This window comes from Pleurodeles waltl, chromosome 8, assembly GCF_031143425.1.
Source record: "Pleurodeles waltl isolate 20211129_DDA chromosome 8, aPleWal1.hap1.20221129, whole genome shotgun sequence".
NCBI lineage: Eukaryota > Metazoa > Chordata > Amphibia > Caudata > Salamandridae > Pleurodeles > Pleurodeles waltl.
In genome coordinates, this window is record NC_090447.1 from 601,101,443 (window position 1) to 601,120,716 (window position 19,274).

Genomic DNA, 19,274 nt, shown 5'->3' on the forward strand with positions numbered 1-19,274 from the left:
TACCACAGGTGAAGGACCTCACTCAGAAAATGTTGGTTATGGAAAGAGAGGTACATCAATTGGTAAACAGACTTGAGGATGCAGAAGGCAGATCCCGACACAATAATGTTCAAGTGGTGTGGGTGCCGAAAAAGGTGGAGAATCCATCGCTGGTGCTCCATGAGCAAGACTGGTTTGTAGAGACAATTTTAGAGGGCAAGCTGTCCTGTTTTTTCTCGTTGGAACGGGCACATACGATCCCGGCGCTCATGCTGCCATCAGGGGCGAACTCACTCCTGATCATTGCTCGTTTAATGAACTTTAGAGATAGAGATCCAGGCAGCAAGGAAGCATGGACAATAGACAGACAAGAAGTCTATCTATACCCGGATTATACCAACCTAGTACAAAAACAAAGGGGGGCGTACATCCGATCAGAAAGGTCTTGCGCCGACTGGATCTGAAGTATATGCTCCTCTACCCAGCAAAACTGCGGGTAGTACATGAGGGAAAGACACATTTTATATGTGTGGCTTTAGAGCCCAGGCCTATGGTCTGGCCATCCTTCGAGTGCGGTGGGTGAGGATGGCTGGAGAAAGGTGAAGACCCAACATAGGAACAATAAGAAAAACAACAAGGCCTCCCCAACTGATCAACAGCAGCACAGGAGACAGCGGTTCTAGATGTTAAACACACAGTAGCTGTTTTAATAAATAATAGGTGGAGATCTCTTCTCCCAGAGGAAGAGGCAGCAGCTCTGAACACACTGAGACAGACCATGACTCAGAAGGGGACACGTTACCTCTAGTAACACCTACAACGTCAGATCAACTGGGTTAATGAGGCCCTAAGGATTACAAGTCCTTGTACTGGGGGATTCAACTCTGGGGCATGGATGTTCCAGCAGGCACGGGGACTTACCACACAACTAGAAAAACTTGGAACAAGGAGTGGACCGTTGGACAGCCGAAGAAAGGGGGCCTTCGGCTGTGCCCCCGTAATGGAGTCACAATCAGGTTTTTTGGTTGTTAATTTTTGGGAATATACTTACTGTGGTTAGCTTTGAAATCACAACACGGTAAAGTAGGGAGGGGGGTAGTTTCCAGGGGGGTATTTAGGGGCATATTTATACCCCATTTGCGCTGAATTTGTGTAATTTTTTTTTCACGCAAATTCGGTGCAAAACTAACTCCATATTTATATTTTGACGTAGACAAGTCTAACGTCAACATATCGGAGTTTGCACCATTTTTCAGATGCGTGAACCTACCTTGCATCAATGAGATGCAAGGTAGGCATTCCCATCTAAAAAATGGTGCTAACCCAATTGACCCATATTTATCCCCTGTGCTAAAATGATGCACGGGTGGGAGGAGGGGCTAAATAATGGTGCAAAGCTTGCTTTTGCACCACTATTTAACGCCTGGGTTAGACCAGGCAATAAGGGACCTGTGGACCCATTTCCCAGGTGAAACACCATGGAATAGGTCCACGGGTGCCCTCCTCAAGCCCCAGGAACACCCTCATCCACACCAGAGGCCATCGGGGGCCCAACTTGGGGCCCACTGCATAGCACAGGGTGCAATGGCCATGCCCAGGGAACACTGGTCCCCTGTGCTGGTCATTGGGATGGTGGCCATGACTCCTGTCTTTTCTAACACAGGAGTCATGTGGTATGGATGTTTTTTCACCCAAAAAATGATGCTAGGCTAGAGTTTTATTACTGTAACCAGCCTAACGTCATTTTTTGGTGCAAAACCCCCTTCTCCCATACTGCCAACCCCACCCGACTAAGGTCATTATTTTTAAGATAGCCCACCCTTTGCATCGGCTTGCGCCATTCCATAAATATGCCGTCCAGCTGGTGCTCAGGAATGGCGCAAGCTGGTGCTTAACTTTTTGGTGCAAAACTGCATTAGTGCAGTTTTGCACCAAAAGTATAAATATGCCCCTTAGTATGTTAGTACAACACAGTTTATTGGTAATCCTTGTGCAGTTTCCCACTTGATACATACAATATGAGGAAGGGAGACATACACCCAACATGACACAGGCGAGGCAGGTTTTTACTGACATGGAATGTTATTGAACTGGGTAATAAGATCAAAAGAGGTTTGGTCCTCAAAGCCCTCAACAGATATCAACTGGACATATGATATTTGCAAGAGACACACCTCAGACACACAACAGAGCAATAAGGGGCGGGGGAGGTACAAGCTGATAAGACATGCTCAATATACATATGGATTCAGGAGAGTGTTAATTAGTATTCGTAGGTTGCTCCCATTCCACACGCTGCAAACTTGGACGGACATGCAGAGGTGCTACCTGTAGTACTAGTCTAACATAATGGTGAATCCCTTCTACTGATTAATGTCTCCCCACCTCCCAGGCTACAGAGGGCGACGCTTAAAAAAGTGAGTGATTTACCGGCAGGGACCCCCAGGGCACACACGATCGTGGGAGGTGACTTCAACCTAGCTCTAGATACACACCTGGACAGAACAAGCTTGAGAGCAGAGGGGGAAGTGACAAAGGGAAAATTGGAGAGCTTCGCGCAGGTGATGGAGCTATGTAACATATGAGGCCATCCATGGGGAAGCGAGGGGATACTCCTACTCGGGGCCCGATGACATACACTTTAGATTGTACTGCTACTTCACAACCAGTGACATACTACCCATGTTCAGGGCGGTGGAATATTTGGCTAGCGGAATTAGCGACCACTCACCTCTAAAGGTGACATTCAACACAAATGTGAGGCCAACCCATGATGGGTGGAAGATAGAGACATTGCGTCTAATGAATGAGACAGAGGTAAAACTCCTAAGCAGGGCCTCTAAGTTTTATTTTGAGTAGTATGGGGAGTTAGTGCAGAGTCACATCACACTGTGGAAGGCGTACAGGGCCACGGTTCGAGGGTGTATCATAGCTGGGGAAATTGGGGGTCAGAGAGAGAGATGCCACTATCTGGCCGCATTAGAAAATGAACTGACATAATTAGAGAGGCCATATGCGGAGGCACCCACATCAACAGGGAAAACAAGGCTGACCAGAGTAGAATATCAGTCAGTGGCTGAAAATGAGGTCAGGACGGCATACCTAGCAAAACAAAAGAAGATATATGTGGCAAAAAATAAGGTGTAGAAACTACTAGCATGGATTGGCAGCAAGGAAAGGCAAAGTATGTTTATTAAGGAACTGAAGACAACCCCCGGAGAGATAGTGAGAGGCAGTCAGGAAATAACAGGGGAGCTAGGGAAATTGAGTGTCACAGATGACGACGTTCTGGAATTCATAAACAACTGTCCCATGAGACAGCTAGACATTCATCAAATGAGAGACCTCAAGGCAGACATATCAGTGGAAGGAATTGTCTCAGCTGTGCGACAGATGGAATCAGGGAAACTGAATAAGTGGACTGCGGCTCCCCTGCACGTTGCCTTTGTGGAAGCAGTCAGTTGGAAGAACTCCCAGCAGATATGCGATAAGCAGCCATAATTCTTATTACAAAATCAGGAAAGCCTTGAGATAGGTGCAATTCCTATCGGCCATATACCTACTCAACACTGACCTTAAAATCCTGGCCAAAGTACTGGTCAATAGACTGGAGGTGGTAGTGACCTGATTAGTACACCTGAACCAAAATGGTTTATGCCGGTTTGTTCGACCATGCTGAACCTGCGATGGCTTCAAAATAACCTGGCAATGGCGGCAGCTTCACATCCATGACAGTTAATAGCTTCTCTTGACACCAACGCAGCCTTCAATTCTGTGGAGTGGACATATCTTTTTGCGGTTTTAGCAAAAATGGGCTTGGACCTCAAAAATAGGGGATGGGTCAAACTACTCTATGATATTCCTATGGCAAGGATACAGGTCAATGAGTCCTCCTCTGGGGAATTTTGCATACGCAAGGGTACACAGCAGGGATGCCCTCTCTCGCTAATGTTATTTGTGTTGACGATGGAGGTCTGTTCTGGCAGAATGGGTGAGCGTGGACTTGCAGATCCTGGACTGCCAGAGAGGGAATGGATGGAAGGAACTCAGATTGATATATGTGGATGACATTTTGCTATACCTGACAAGAGTGACTTCGACAATTCAGAGACTTAAAGATACATTCCATATTTTTGAAGATGTCTCTGGGTTCAATATAAATTGGGATAAATCCCTATGATATCCAGTGGGACACTGGGACCCAGAGGAGACACTTGCCCTGCCACTGACCGTGGAATTCAGTAGATTTAAATACATGGGGATATGGATCACTAGAGGCTTGTGTTTGCACTGCAAAGCAAACCTGGCCCCCAACTTAACAAGGTTAGACTGAGGCATTAAACATTGCCAGTCATTGCCACTCTCTGTACGAGGTATGGTGGCACTGTTTAAAATGCTGGCACTTCCTATATTTCTTTACATGCTTCAGAAATCACTGTATAAAATTTTGGATTCATTTTTTGCAAGGGTGGACACACTAATATGGCTATTGTTGTAGGCAGGATGTCAGCCTCGAGTGGCATTACAAGTCCTCCAAAGATCCAAATATGAGGGAAGAATAGCCCTACAGAGTATTCAGAAATACTACGAGGTGGCACAGGTGAGTGTGGGAGGGCATGTGTGGACTGGGAGGACCCAGTGTTTCGCCTAGATAGGCTGGGCATGGGTGAGAAGAGCTACATGCATGCACTCTACGGGGGCAAGCTGAGACCAGATGTGTCCCCGGCCAAGATGATGGTGGTAAATGCATGGAAGAAGTTGACTAAAAAAGATGGGTGGGGGTAAAAGCTGACCCCGAGGACACCTATGTGGGAGGGAAACAGGTTGTGTCAAGTGGTAACCCTACCAGGATTTAGGAGGTGTGACAGTATTGGCATCCCAAGTCTTGCAGATGCATGGAATGCAAACGGGGTGGTCCCATTCACCCAGCTACAGATCGAATATCAGATGTTACAGACACAGTGACTGAAATATGGTCAATTGAGAAATCCCCTTAAAAAATGTGTGCCACCTGACGAGGAGACACAAGAAGGTTCCCCATTAGAAATGAGATTGTTGGAGGAACCGGTCAATAGAAAACTGATCTAGGCACATGTATTTCCGACGGAAGTGGTCATTCCAGCAAACCTCTGCCTGATTCAACACAAACGGATCCACAGAGAATATTATACATGTACACTACTTCATTGACTTGTCAGAGTCAGAGATGCACATTGTCTCAGTGGTTGTGGGTAGGAGAACACCTTTATCATACACTCTGGAATTGTCCCAGCATTAGGGGTTTCTGAAAGTCAGTGCAGTAAGCAATTGAGGAAGCAACGGGTATACTTCTAGACCTCCAACCCAGGCTTGCGCTATTAGGAGTCTGGGGACAGACCAACCATATTCAGTATCAGAAACTCTTGGTAAACCTGTGCTGCATGATAGCAAAATGTGACATCGCTCAGAAATGGAACTCAGGGAGCCCGCCCCCGCTAAACCTGGGTGACAGGTATGGAACATTGCAGACTCATGAAAAAAGAAATATATAGGGAAAGAGGATGTCAAAGGAAATTTGAGAAACTATGGGGTGGTTGGGATGTCAGGACTGCCTAGGCTGGGCGCTCTGTGAGGGTAATCTGAAACAGACTCTATCAGAGACAGGAGGTGGTTGAACCTCACGGACCACCTTGCAGGGGAAAAAGTCTGTACGAGGCAAATATGAGAATATGGACAATGTGAAGCAAAGAATTTAAATTGATTCAGTATCTTCTAGACAAGGGCACTGTGAACTGTGGTTGGGGGGTACCTGTTACATTGAGTTGGCTTTGTGTGTGTTTTATATAAGACCAATAAATATAATTTTTTTAAAAACAGCTCCTATCCCTATTGCGCGGGCATCACATGAATTATGTTTTTTACCCTTTAGCATCATAGGGTTGAAGTGCAGGTGCTGTTAGTATAGCATTTTTTTATCTGCTTAAATGCGCTTTCTTGTGCCACTCCCCGTTCAAATTCTGTTCCTTTCCTCCAAAGTCCCCACAGAGTCTCAACAATGACTGCATATCCTAAAATAAATCTTGAACAATAATTGCTAAGTCCTAAGCAAGGATCCTGCATTGGCACTAGGCAACACATTGTGCACCAGTGAAAGTAAAGGTCAGGAATGCGCTGGATCAAGTTGAATATGGTGCATTCCTGCCCTTTCAAGGTAGTTTGCTGTGCTGCATGAAGGTTTGATAAAAATGCCCCTAAGTGAATAGACAAGAAAAGTGCTGACTTATCACATACTGAGCCCAAAGACCAGAGATATGCTGTCTCTTCAAAGGACGCTGAGTTCGACTAACACACCACTGTCTTTGGTTAGTTGTGAGAACAAATGTACCAGTAAACTATTACAGTCAGATTTGGAAACTTCTACTTTTGTTTCTGGAATCCTCTTGCTACTGCTTTCCTCACTTCTCAGAAAACAGCGAAAGCTTTTCTTTTTACTTAAGCTAATTGTGTATATAATCCTGATTTTTGCAAATTGTCTTTAATACATACTGTGTTACTTACTGACCCAGGCTGTTCTAAGTGGTTTGATTGTACCCGTTTTTACCAAAAAAAAGGCTGTACTGTTTTTTACCTTTGTCTGGTCTGCATAAATATCTTAAATGTACAAATACGGAGCACAACACAATTCTTATGTTAAAGTATTGTAGCTCTAACGCACTTTGCTACCCAGAGGTGTCTTGGTCCTGTGAGATTTGAAGCGGCACAGTTTGAGGCATTGGAACTCCATTTTTACCAATTTGCAGATTTTCTGAATTTGATTAATCTTTTTAGGAGTTCCGAGAGGTAAGGATAAAACATAACAATATTACCATCAATTTACAGTGTAACCCATTTGGTCACACATTGAGTTTTGGATACAGCAATAAGAGTTCAAGGGTTTTATTACAAATTCAAGCCAGGTTTATGTGCATGAGTTTCAGAAGCCAACTATATAAGTACAAACTAACCAAAGGCAAATAAAAATGTCTAATCAGATTAAATTGTGCCAGCATAAAACACACCAATATTTCAGAGACAGCAACACACAAGATGAGAAAAAGCACTTGATTGTCTGAGTCCAGATTGCGATTCCCCTGCCTACCATTAAATCTGAATAATCTAAATATTCTAATAAAGCAAAGGGTCCCCTAAGAATTCTCTGAATTAAGGAAATGGTTATTAAATCAAAAGCATCAGCATCACAGAGGCCTCAATAGAATTTATGCAAGAGAGACATGCATAGCATAAAGCCACTTCAGCCAAAGAAGAGTGATCTGTACCTCTCTAAGTCGAGAAGTGTAAGCTCTCGTCACAGGGCAAAGGGAATCGGAATCTCTAAATAACTGAACATCGCTCTTAACCTTGCAAACAGTCAAGAGCTGACATCATTATCACCAGTAACTTCACCCTTGAACGCTCAAATTGGAATCTGCAACTCCCATTAGGCTTTCATTTCACAAACCGAACATGGAGACGACCTTGGATGCCTCTCGTGTCCAGGAACTCGGAAGGTAGTTCATCTTCACATTCTCCTTCTTAGGGCTTCTCGCCCTTGCAATGTATGCTACCATACTTCTTTATCTAATACTAACAATAAGCTCTTTATTAACTGGAGACGTGTAGATGCACCTGCAAATAAAGAAGTCTGAAGCAAGAGCAAAGCTCAACGTTGAAGGTTAATTGCAGGAAAAAATGTCAGGCCTTAACCCCAGCCAACTTAGCATAGAACGCAATGCACATTTGAATATGTGATTATACGTGTATTTCTCATAAGCATGATAAATGAAGGATAACCTATAGTAATATCATTTAACTAAGATATCAAAATACCAATACACTTGAATAGAGCTGCTTATAAGTGGCTTGCGGGAAACATCCTGAACAACTAGGTCTAAACCACTACTTGCGTGAACCACTACTGCTAAACAACTAAAAAGTCTCTACAACTAAGTACTGAACAACTACTGTCTGAACAACTACTGTGCCTGAATAACAATTGCCTGAACAACTAATTTTAAGGTAAGGTTTTCCTTTTGTTTTTTATGGTTTATTAGTTGTTTATAATATATCTATATATTAGTTGTTCAGGCAATTGTTATTCAGACACAGTAGTTGTTCAGACAGTAGTTGTTCAGTACTTAGTTGTAGAGACTTTTTAGTTGTTTAGCAGTAGTGGTTTAGGCTATAGTTGTTTAGGACCTAGTTGTTCTGTCACATATTCGTGGCTTGCATATGACTTGTCTACTTAGAAGTGCACCTCTGTTATTTAGCCTCCAGTGCACCACGTTTACATGAATACAATTTAATCACATGATATATTTTCTTGCGATTCCAATGTCATTGACATTTCTGGATCACATAATGGCACAGCCAAGTTATGCTCGCTCAGCATCATGCCTGAAAGCTGGGTCAGTCAAAGGCAGGTGAGCCCGGGCCCTTCCACTTTGACTTTGCTATATCGCTGGCCTGATGTTTCAATTTCTTTAAAAGTCCTGTTATAGAACATTTAGATTTATTAACACTGGCTGTACAGTGTACAAGCTTTTTTACTTCCATATTTTTTGGTGTTTAAAAGACAAACATTACATTATATTTGCAAGCCACTTGTGTTTGGGAAATATTATGTCACGCTCGATCTGCAAACAGAACCCTTAGCAATCTGTGACTATTTACTTTAAATATGTGTAAAATTCACTAGCTGCCTTTAGTGAGGTCTACACACAGCAAAGCCACCAGGTGCTCGTTGACTAGAGAGTTTATTTACATTTCTCCACATTTATTGCATTGTGTTTACTATAGATTTTATTGCAATGAACAATAAGATGTGACAAATGGCTCCCACACCAGATATTAATGGTGCTGGTGGAGTAACCAATATGCTTCCCTTACTTTATTGTCAAGCTCACATACATGTTCTCATTCTCCCCAACCTGTGTTTCCAACACCTATCCCTGATTAGTAGAGGCTAACATTTTTTAGGAGTCATACCTTTTTTAGACATTGATATTAGAATGGGGACATTGTTGCTGATGGTGCTGGTGAGGTGCAGGGGGAACTACAACCCCCATAATACCACTTGCCAAGCACAGAAGAAGGGACATATAAGCCCGCTCAGACCCATAAGTCTTGGACACTGTTGCTGGTGATGTCGGTGGTGACAATGAGCTGCAGGGGGCGCTACAACACCCATAATCCACTTGCATGTGCAGGAGGAGGGACATAAAAGCCCTGCGGGTCCAGCAAATGCCTGAAGAGGGTCAGTAAGGTGGGCACATTCTCAATTGATGGAAAGTGTATTGAAAGGGTTGCAAAATTTCCCTATATAGGGGTAGTGCTTGATGAGAAATCTACCTTGTTGCCATGCATAGCCAATTGGTGCTCGTATTTTAGTCATTCTGTGGGTGCATGGTTTGATTTCTCTAAGAGAGTGGCCATCAAGCCAGTACAACCCCTTCTGGAGAGTCTATCTGAGAAAGTGCGTACCAGTTTTTTAACATATGTCAGTTGAGGAGAACTGCTTTTGCTGTCGCATTTTGGGTTTACCTCCTTAGGCCCCTTATTTCTTTCTACGCGAGCAGTTGGGCATTCTATTTATAACTGACCAGATGAAGGTGGCCCCTCTAGTTCTTTGGGTTTCCTTATGGGCTAAAAGGGTCCCATCTTTTAGAGAAGTTATTATAGATTGTCTGAGTTGCAAGAAGGGTCCTGTCTTTCATTGGCTGCCTTTCCGTGGCTGAGCTATGTGAGGTCTGTGGCTAAAGAAATTGGGTGGGAAGATATGTTTTATCCCAGACTCGTTCACTAAGGCAGATGTTCTTAAGGTTAATCATCATTTGGTGACGCATTTTAGGATATCCAGGGAGAAGGAGCAGATGCACAAATCTCTTATGCAGGATTATGCTATCATACAGACCCCACTCAACCTGTGGCAATACTTCAGCTGGGTTGTGAATCTAGTGGGAACGCACACCTCTGACTAGGTTTTACCTAGGATCAATTAGAACACTACTTTGTTTTCCCTGGGTCAATCTGATGCCGGTACTGTACCCATTTGTCCCTGTGACAAGACTGCTGTGCAATCACTTGAGCACTTTATTTGCTTCTGTTAATAATATACAGATTTTATTCGCAATTTTTTAAAATCAGTTTTTAACTTGTATGGTTTCCGGCCTTCGATGCCCGCACTCTATTTCTAAGAACATTGCCTAATACTCAGGTCTATTTTAATGTTGAAAGCTTCTTAAAATCTGCAGTCTCTAAGCGAAGGTCCCTTTTAACGAGCCCTTCTTTATGTATGTTTAACTCTTTTGTATTGCTGAGCTTGATAAGGATGTATTGAATGCTATGCTGCTTTTATGATTGTTTTTAAATAATGGAATTAAGTTTATTTGATGATGATGATATTAGAATGTTGTGAAACTGTTGTTCACCTTCGGGTATTGCAAAAACATATATATAATTTGGAGGAAATGGCTGCCTTTCGTACTAGGGTCAGTTTCAAGTTATAGGTACAGTTTAGTGTGGTCTACAAAATCTGCATGATACAGTGAATCCGTGCTCTGTGTTTCAGAGTTTATTTGTATTTGGCCAGTATTCTTTCCAAAATGTCTGTAGGCTATTCTGCAGTCATGCCTTTATCCGTTGGAATCCATTAAAGATCATTTGCCAGACATCTGTTTCATTTTTGAAGTAGTGCACAGTAGTTCACCACATTGGTGTTGTGTACAGAACATGCTGTAATTGAACTTCATGTAAAGACCTTCTCCAGAGTTTATTGTGGATTAAATAGAAACTGCCTGAGAAGGATAGCATGAACTAATGGAGTTTATTTTGGGCCTCTTCGTCACACTGTGATACTAAACCAGGGTGCAGAAGCTTTACAGTGTTCACAATAACCGTCACCGCAGCACAGGGGAATGACATCCTATCGCCAACAATTCTTACGAGCAGAGCATTCTGCCGGACGGAACATGTAGGTCAGGAACACATGCCAAGCGAAGTGAGAAGTGCAAATGTGCCACAGAAGGAAGCCCCTTCTAAGGACTGTGTGTCTGATCTGCCAGAAATCTGACTATTTTCTCTTCATCTTTGCAGGTGCATGAAAAAAAACTGCTGTCACTTTTACAATTCAACTTTATGTCCCATTTTAGGATTTTTGGGGTCATTGTGTACTGCACTATTTGCATCGTATGCAATACAAGGAAAGCCTCTGGTGCAGTGGGGAAGAGAGATGTTAAAGGTGGTACCAATGGCTGAAGAGTACTGCAAGAAGACCATTCGACACATGGCAGGTAATCTTCACAAAACCACTTGAATACAAACAAGCAAAGCCCATGCAGAAAGCATTTTGTTAAAGTTTGGCAACAAGTATTGCAGTGCCTGCATGGAATATCTCCCCTAAAGAACATCCCTGGGAAGATAGCCCCCCTTCCCTAGCACCCCCTCCCCTGACCCTTAGCCTGGCCAACTCATGTTAGATTAACTAATATTGACAAATACATTGATTAACAATGCAAGGCCATCCATTTATGGCACAATCAGATTAGCAGGATTGACTGCATGTTCTTTAAGAAATTATTCTCTCTCTCTGTACAATGGGGGTTGGGAATAGAATGGTTGTTAGGACCATTGTTATGAGGGCCAAGACTCCTGCGAGTACCAGTGATCCTGATAGGTTGGTGCAGAGGCGCAGCTCCTCCTACATGGCACTGGGACTCCTGCATGTGCCACAGCATTATATAAAGCCTTCTTCCCCACTCGTGTCTCCAGATAACTGTGTGGATCACCATTGTCTTAACCTCAGTGGTCTCAAATCCGCTGAACCAACCGCTCTGCCAGAGGAAGGCTGCTTTTTTCAGTTTGCTATTGTGTGACAATACCATGTTTGTAGTGCTCTTATGATTCTACTGTCTTGCGTATGACACCTTGAGTGACTCTTTATCACAAGCCGAATGAAGCAATTGGGCATATGCATTATTGTTAACTACAGACATTGACTTTTGTTTTTTTACAATGATGTGCTCTCTCCAAATACTAATTTTAAAAAAACTAATCAAATTCTTCTGACTCCCTGGACTCCTTTTCAGACTTTATACATCACATTCACTAAGCTCTGTCCACCACACCCATCAGGTACTTTCTCTCTTGCATATGTCTTGTGCTCTCTTCATCATCTCAACTCTAACACCCTCTAGCACCCTAGATTCAGCTCTTGCTTAATTAAACCCTGTCCACCACATCAACCTGCAATCTCTCCTGTAGGATATCCAGGTATGGCTGCATTCACATTGCTTCAGATACTCTTGGTACTTTTCCTCATGTCCAATTATTATATTTTCTTAGGCATACTTTCCTCCAATACTCCTTTCTTCTTCACTACTCAGCTACCCTCCACACCATCCTCAGATAATTGATGATATCACAATTTTGCTGTAATTTCCTTTTCCCCTAGTTATTCTTGCCTTCACCTCCTCTCAGGTACTCTTCTTTAGCCCTCCACAGATAATCTTTGCTATGCTCCTCTGACATCATCATTCCTCAATGGTTCTCTATCTGATGCTCCAGTAACCTGTGCTCCACCCTGTTTGGTTCCCATCTTCAGAGCCTGCAAGTACCTTCCACCCCCCTCGGGTAAGGTTCTGCAACCTCTTTTTAATGCTCTCCTTACCCTGCTGCATTCTTCCCATACTATGTATGAGGCACATACATACAAGGCTTACTGATTTATATTATCAACCATCATGGTGATACAAATGCTATCGCAATGTGGAGAGTACTCATCTACTTACTATGAGTCAGGTGCCAAAAAGTACTCCAAATCAATAGCCATCTATGTAATAGTATAAATAAAGTCGCCCTTATTAGTGCAGAAAGGTCAAAATCCAAAAAAGACAAAGAAAAACACAGAAGAAACAATCATGTGTAACCTAGCAATAAACATGTTTAAGGAAACTCATATGTATGTTTATCTAGTCAAGGAAATGCGACGCCCATCAACAAATATAAAGAAGAATCATACCATTTTAAGGTCTTCATGTCACCTGTTCCCAAGTACATAGTCATATAAATATGGAAGACCGCAGAATCCTGCCTCAACAGTCACTCTGCCAACAAAGTCAGTATAACAGATCCATATCCCTCTCACTCCTAAGTTAGATAGACGTAAGCCAATAGATCAAGATACAAATCAAGATACAAATCAATCTAGAGAAACCTGAGCGAAAAAACCTCCTTAAACACAATTTCATATCCAACTCAAGAGTAGCAAAAACAGCATTCAAGCGTCAATGTCAATCAAGAAAAGTAGTTAAATGTACCTTCCAATTATTATCCAATGGCAGACATTAGTTTAATATCAGACCCAGTGTACGTTTGTGCATCACACTACACAGTAACCTATAAATGCAAAGAATAGTTATTAGAAATGGGGTCTCTTTTTGGCAGTGGTTTGCACCCTGTCCAAGTACGGAGCCACACGCCAGTCAGGCGGATGGAGCCACACAGCTAAGATAACCCCTGCTCACCCCCTTGGCAGCTTGGCACAAGCAGTCAGGTTTATCTCAGAGGCATTGTGTAAAGTATTTGTACACACACACATACAGTAACACAGTGAAAGCACTACAAAAGTACTCCATACCAGTTTAGGAAAAATAGCCAATATTTAGCTGAGTAAAGCAAGATCAAAATGTCAAAAATCCAACATACACAAGTATGGAGGTGATGCAGCATCAGGGGAAAGACATTGGTTCCTTACGATCCAGAGGGGTCGATTAATCCAACAGGTCAAGATGCGAGGCGTTGACTTTACAGTGTTGCAATCACACCACGGGGTCACAGGTGCTGTGGCAGAGTTAGGTGCCACGGAGATCAGTGACACATTGGTCTTGACTCACCCTGTGGCAGGACTTCATAGGCGCTGCGGTCGCACCGGTCCCGGTCGTTGCACTCAGCGGGCACCATGGCTCAGGTGTAAGCAGCAGCACGGAGTCAGACAACGGCGCAGGTTCCGAAGTCGCTCTGGAGTCATTGTGCTTGATTTCGTCTTGGTTGCACCAGAACTCACTCCAAAGGACCCAGCAACTCTCTCAGCAAGAGAGCCCAGGTGCTGGCAGATGAAGTCTTTGATGTTCCTGAGACTTCTTAAGAAGAGGCAAGCTCATTCCAAGTCCTTGGAGAACCTTTGGAAGCAGGATGTAGAAAGCAAAGTCTAGTCCTTTCACTCCCAGGACAGAACCAGCAAGCAGCTTCCCAGTACAGCAAAGCAACAGGCCTAGTGGCAGTCCCTCCTACAGCATCCAGCCCTTCTTACTGGCAGAATGCCCTCAGCCCAGAACAATTCTAACTTTTGGGGGTTAGAGGTCCAGTACTTACATCCATTCCTGCCTTTGAAGTAGGCAAACATCAAAGAAAAGCTATTGTAGTGCACAAGACCCTGTCTTTCCTGCCCTGGTCCCACTCACACATCAGGGGGTTAGAGACTGCTTTGTGTAAGGACAGGCACAGCCCTGTTTAGGTGAAAGTGTCAGCTCCTCCCACCACTCTAACTCAGGAAGACCCATCAGGATATGCAGGTTACACCTTAGCTCCCTTTCAGTGAATTCACAAACAGCCCAACTGTCATCCTGCCCCAGACGTGTATTCCACAGACAAGCAAAGGCACAGAATGGTTGGGCCAGAAAATATCCACTTTCTAAAAGTGGCATTTTCAAACTTACAATTTAAAAACCAACTTCACCAAAATATGTATTTTAAAATTGTGAGTTCAGAGACTCCAAATTCCATATCTCTATCTGCTCCCAATGGGAAATTACCCTTGAAAGATATTTCAGGGCAATCCCCATGTTACCTTATGAGAGAGATAGGGCTTGCAATACTGAAAACTAAACTAAAGCAGTATTTTACCTTCTGGACATGTAAAACACACCAGTGCATCTCCTACCTTTTAAATACACTGCACCCTGCCCATGGGGCTGCCTTGGGTCTATCTTGGAGGTGGCTTACATATAGTAAAAGGGAAGGTTTGGCCCTGGCAATTGCCAGGTTGAAATGGCAGTTTAAAACTGCTGACACAGACACTGCAGTGGCAGGTCTGAGACATGTTTACAGGGCTACTCATGTGTGAGGCACAATCAGTACTGCAGGCCCACTAGTAGCATTTGACTTACAGTCCCTGGGCGCACATGGTGCACCTATACTAGGGACTAGTACATCAAATATGATAATCATGGATAAACCAAATAACCAATATAATTTAGACAGAGAGCACTTGTACTTTAGCATTGGTCAGCAATAGTGAAGTGCCCATAGTTCTAACACCAGCAAAAACGAAATTCAGCACAGGATCATGAACAGGAGGTCAAAAGCAAAATGTTTGGGGATTACCCTGTGAAAAGGGCCATTTCCGACAGTATTACAGAAGAGAAAACAGACAGAAGGAAAGAATATAGTTAGTTTGAAACTCTATCAAGTCCAATCCAGAGGAGGCACCAAGAGTGAAGAAGGTACAATAACTGTAAGATATCTATAATCATAGTGTATCATCACAATTATCAAACATAAACAATTCATCAATTAACGATCATAGAATCTTATAGAATCCATTTGTCATCCTCCCAGGCAGGTGAACATCAAGGACTGAAAATATACAAACCACATTTTGCATCACTGTTACATATGTAGATTTGGAAATCAGTATACCTATTAATCCCCTAGAAAATATCATTATTATCAATATTCAACCCCAAATCCACTGATCTCAGATTTATTAGCCAGATTGGATCACATTGTCTGAGCTTGAGTTCTCGATTGCCCCCCCTAGCATCTCTTCTAATGTGATCAAGCCCATGGAATCTAAAATTATGTTGCACAATTCGAGCCACCCAATCAAGAGTATGTAGAACAATAGGATATTTCATATAATTTTATTTTAGCGCTCAAAAATGTTCAGCCATCCATTCACAAAGAGGCCTAATCGTGCTTCCAACATAGATTGTCTTACACTGGCAAACAATAACATTAACCACATAGTTGGTATCACAATCAATGTGTTTCGATATAAAAAATTCACTAGTATCATTGTAATACAAACATATTATTTTGTCCAGTGCCCATCTACATACAACATATTTGTTGAACCCTCTGTTGTGGACAGTAAACCAATCCTTTTGTAATTACATTTTAGGGTAGCTGGGACTAATCATGTTAGCTAAAGCTATGCCATGCCTAAAAGTTATCATGGGCGTTGGTAAGAAATAAGAATGTAAAGACCTATCTCAGATCAGAAAATGCCAATGTTTTTTCAAAATTCTATAAAGCTTACCAGAGTCAGGGTGAAAACCAGTAACAAGTTGTATCTTGTCTTGCTTTTCACCCACAATCTTCTGCTCCATGATAAGTGTGGACTACCTTGTAAGGCGCTGAGTTCACATTTTAGCCTTATGTACTACGGTCTTATCATAGCCCCTATTCAAAAACCTTTGTTCTATATTCAATAGGTCTCTATCAAATTCCTCATCCACACTACAGTTTCTACGCGCCCTTAAGATTTCACTATATGGGATGGCATTTATTTGTGTTTTCGGGTGGGAGCTGGTAGCATGTAGAAAAGAATTACGAGAGGTCTTTTTCCTATGCATTCTGCTATAAATATTCGTACCACTGATAAATAGTTCTATATCCAGGAACACCATACATTCCTGACTGTACTCAAAGGTAAAAGAAATATTGCAATCATTCATATTCAAATAAGTAAAGAAGTCTTTGAGTAGCTCTATACTCCTTGACCAAATCATAACACAGTCATCTACATACCTTCCGCAGTAGTGGATGTAGTCTATCCATTTTGCTCCTTTATGACCCCGATCCACTATGCCTCAAACCACCCCATAAAGACATTAGCAAAAGATGGAGAGAATATGGAAGCCCATCGCAGTTCCGAGTAACTATCTGTACCAAATGCCACTAAATAAAAAAACGTTGTTCTCAAGAATAAGTCGAGTCTTTTCCAAGAGCATCTAAGAATGCTCCAAGTATTCAGTGAGTCATGTATTGAAAAAGTGTCTTACCGCCTTAATACCCAAGTCGTGAGAGATGTTTGTGTATAAAGAGACCACATCTATGGTCACCACAGTCGTACTGGATTCCCACGATACATCATTCAGCAAGTTGAGAATATGTTTGATATCCTGAATATAGGATGGGAAGTTTATAATAAAAGCTCTTAAAAAAGCTTCAACATATTGTGATAACCTCTCCGTGGGCCCCCCTATGCCAACCACTATCGGTCTCCCAGGAGGAAACCTTAGTTTCTTGTGTACCTTAGGTAAGGTGCATAAACATGGGTAACATGGATGATCAATCAACAAATAATAGTATTCCTCCTCACTGAGTAACCCCCAAATCATGTCAAATCTTTAGTTTATCATTAATCAGTCTAGTTATGTCTGGTATGGGGTTAGTGTCTAATTTTTTGTAATAAGTAACAACTTCAAGTTGAGAGCATACATCACTATCATAGTCCTTTTTATTAATTAAAACATTATTCCCACCCTTGCCTGCCATTCGTACAATCAATTTCCTATTGTCTTGTAATGTTTTTAAAGCACGATGTTCACCCTTCATTAGATTGTCTTGAAAATGCCCTTTCCTTTCCCAACGTAGGACATCAGTCCACTTATCCAAATCAGAATTAACAGCTTTATAAAACAATTACCTATTACTATTACCAGACGTCAATTAAGGAGTCCACCTGGATTTAGACTTAAGTCCACTCTCAATACTTAAATCCGTACTGAGCTCCAAATCTGTTAGTAACCTACTGATTGTGTAAGGATCTTCCTCATGATCAGTCAAGGACAGAAGGATGGTGGCATCATGCAAGTCTTGTACTGTCAAATTATTAAGAACACAGGATTCTCTGACAGTCCCGCTCTTTTGTGGGTGCATAGTAAAATACTTTTTCAAATTCAAAACTCGTACAAATTTGTACAGATCAATTTTCACTTCAAGCAGATTACATTGTTGTGCAGTACAAAAATTCAAGCCACGTTTGAGCAATGAAGTTAATGTCACATCAGATAAGTTAATCACATTCACATCCTGAGTCACAAACCCAGACAAACCCCCAATTAGATTTTCTTACATGACCGGGTCAGCATATCCCTTCTTTCTCCCTGTTGTCCCTTTTCCTCTAGTACACCTTCTGACCTTGGTATTTCTTTCACCCTTGATATGGAGTTAATTTCTCTATTTCCCATTCTTATACAAATCTCCTGTTTTAAAAAAAGTACTCTTGTTACCTGGATTGGTATTAAAGGTCCCTTCTCCCACATCTTCATTCTCACTACGAGACAAATTACTGGAAGAGGTTGACGCGCCACTGCTTGCTGAGGAGCCCCCAATGGCTATTAGGCCGATCCTCTTTTCTTATCAAATGATCAAAACGTTTAGTGAAGGTAAAAACTTTCCCACAGTTGTAATTGATCTCGTCTCTCTTCAGCTTTCTAGCATTATGTTTCTTTATTTCTTCCTGGTGTTTACGTATCACATCTTCCAGAAAAGCATAATTCTTTTGTGTAGGTTCAGGCAAATTCAGTTCTTTAATTTCCAGTTCTAGCAATTCTTTCTCTTATATGAGTTTAGCTATCTTTCTATCTGCACTCTCAATAACAATATTCATTAAGTTCATAGAGCTGTTGATAAGTAGTTTGGTAAGATTCGAGACCTTAAACCACGTGAAATTTGATTAAGCCTAAGGTATTGCTTTAAAGTAGTTGCAGCCCACCATTTGACAATATCCGCTTTTCTGAGTTTCTCCAAGAAACAAACTTTTCTTTGAGTCCTAAACTGGTCCTAATGTTACTATTTAAAGCCTTATTCATTGTAGTACCAGTACTCAAATTCTTAAATAAGTATTTTGCCCTTTTATCTCTTTCCATAATACTATTAATTTTCTGCAATCACTGTACTCTTATAAGATCCAAACAGGAGCAGCCTAAGCCAGAAAATAAGCTCTCAATAATTCAACGTAGCCAGTCCTAACACAAGGCGCACACCAATACTGTCCAGGATGTGTGTACAAGACAATACGCGACTGAAGTGGTGCTCAAGAACAAGGGTTGGCTACCAAACAACCCCACACATAACACCCTCACTTAGGGATTAATACATGATAAGCACAATAGGAGTTCTGAGCACTCAAAAGTTTCAAGTAGAAGTTATTATCCAATTCCAAGAGTCGTGAATTATGGAGCAGTTTTTTTTTCAGATCCGTCATGTAGTTC

The 19,274-nt window shown here is 42.1% G+C and overlaps 1 protein-coding gene across 1 annotated transcript in view; it reads left to right on the plus strand.

The window, feature by feature from the left end:
• Positions 1-19,274, plus strand: part of ADPRHL1 (ADP-ribosylhydrolase like 1) — a 385,298-nt gene that overhangs the window by 200,145 nt on the left and 165,879 nt on the right. The window contains exon 4 of the mRNA XM_069204669.1: positions 11,145-11,285. Coding sequence (XP_069060770.1) covers positions 11,145-11,285 — 141 coding nt within the window. The remainder of the gene's footprint in view (positions 1-11,144; positions 11,286-19,274) is intronic.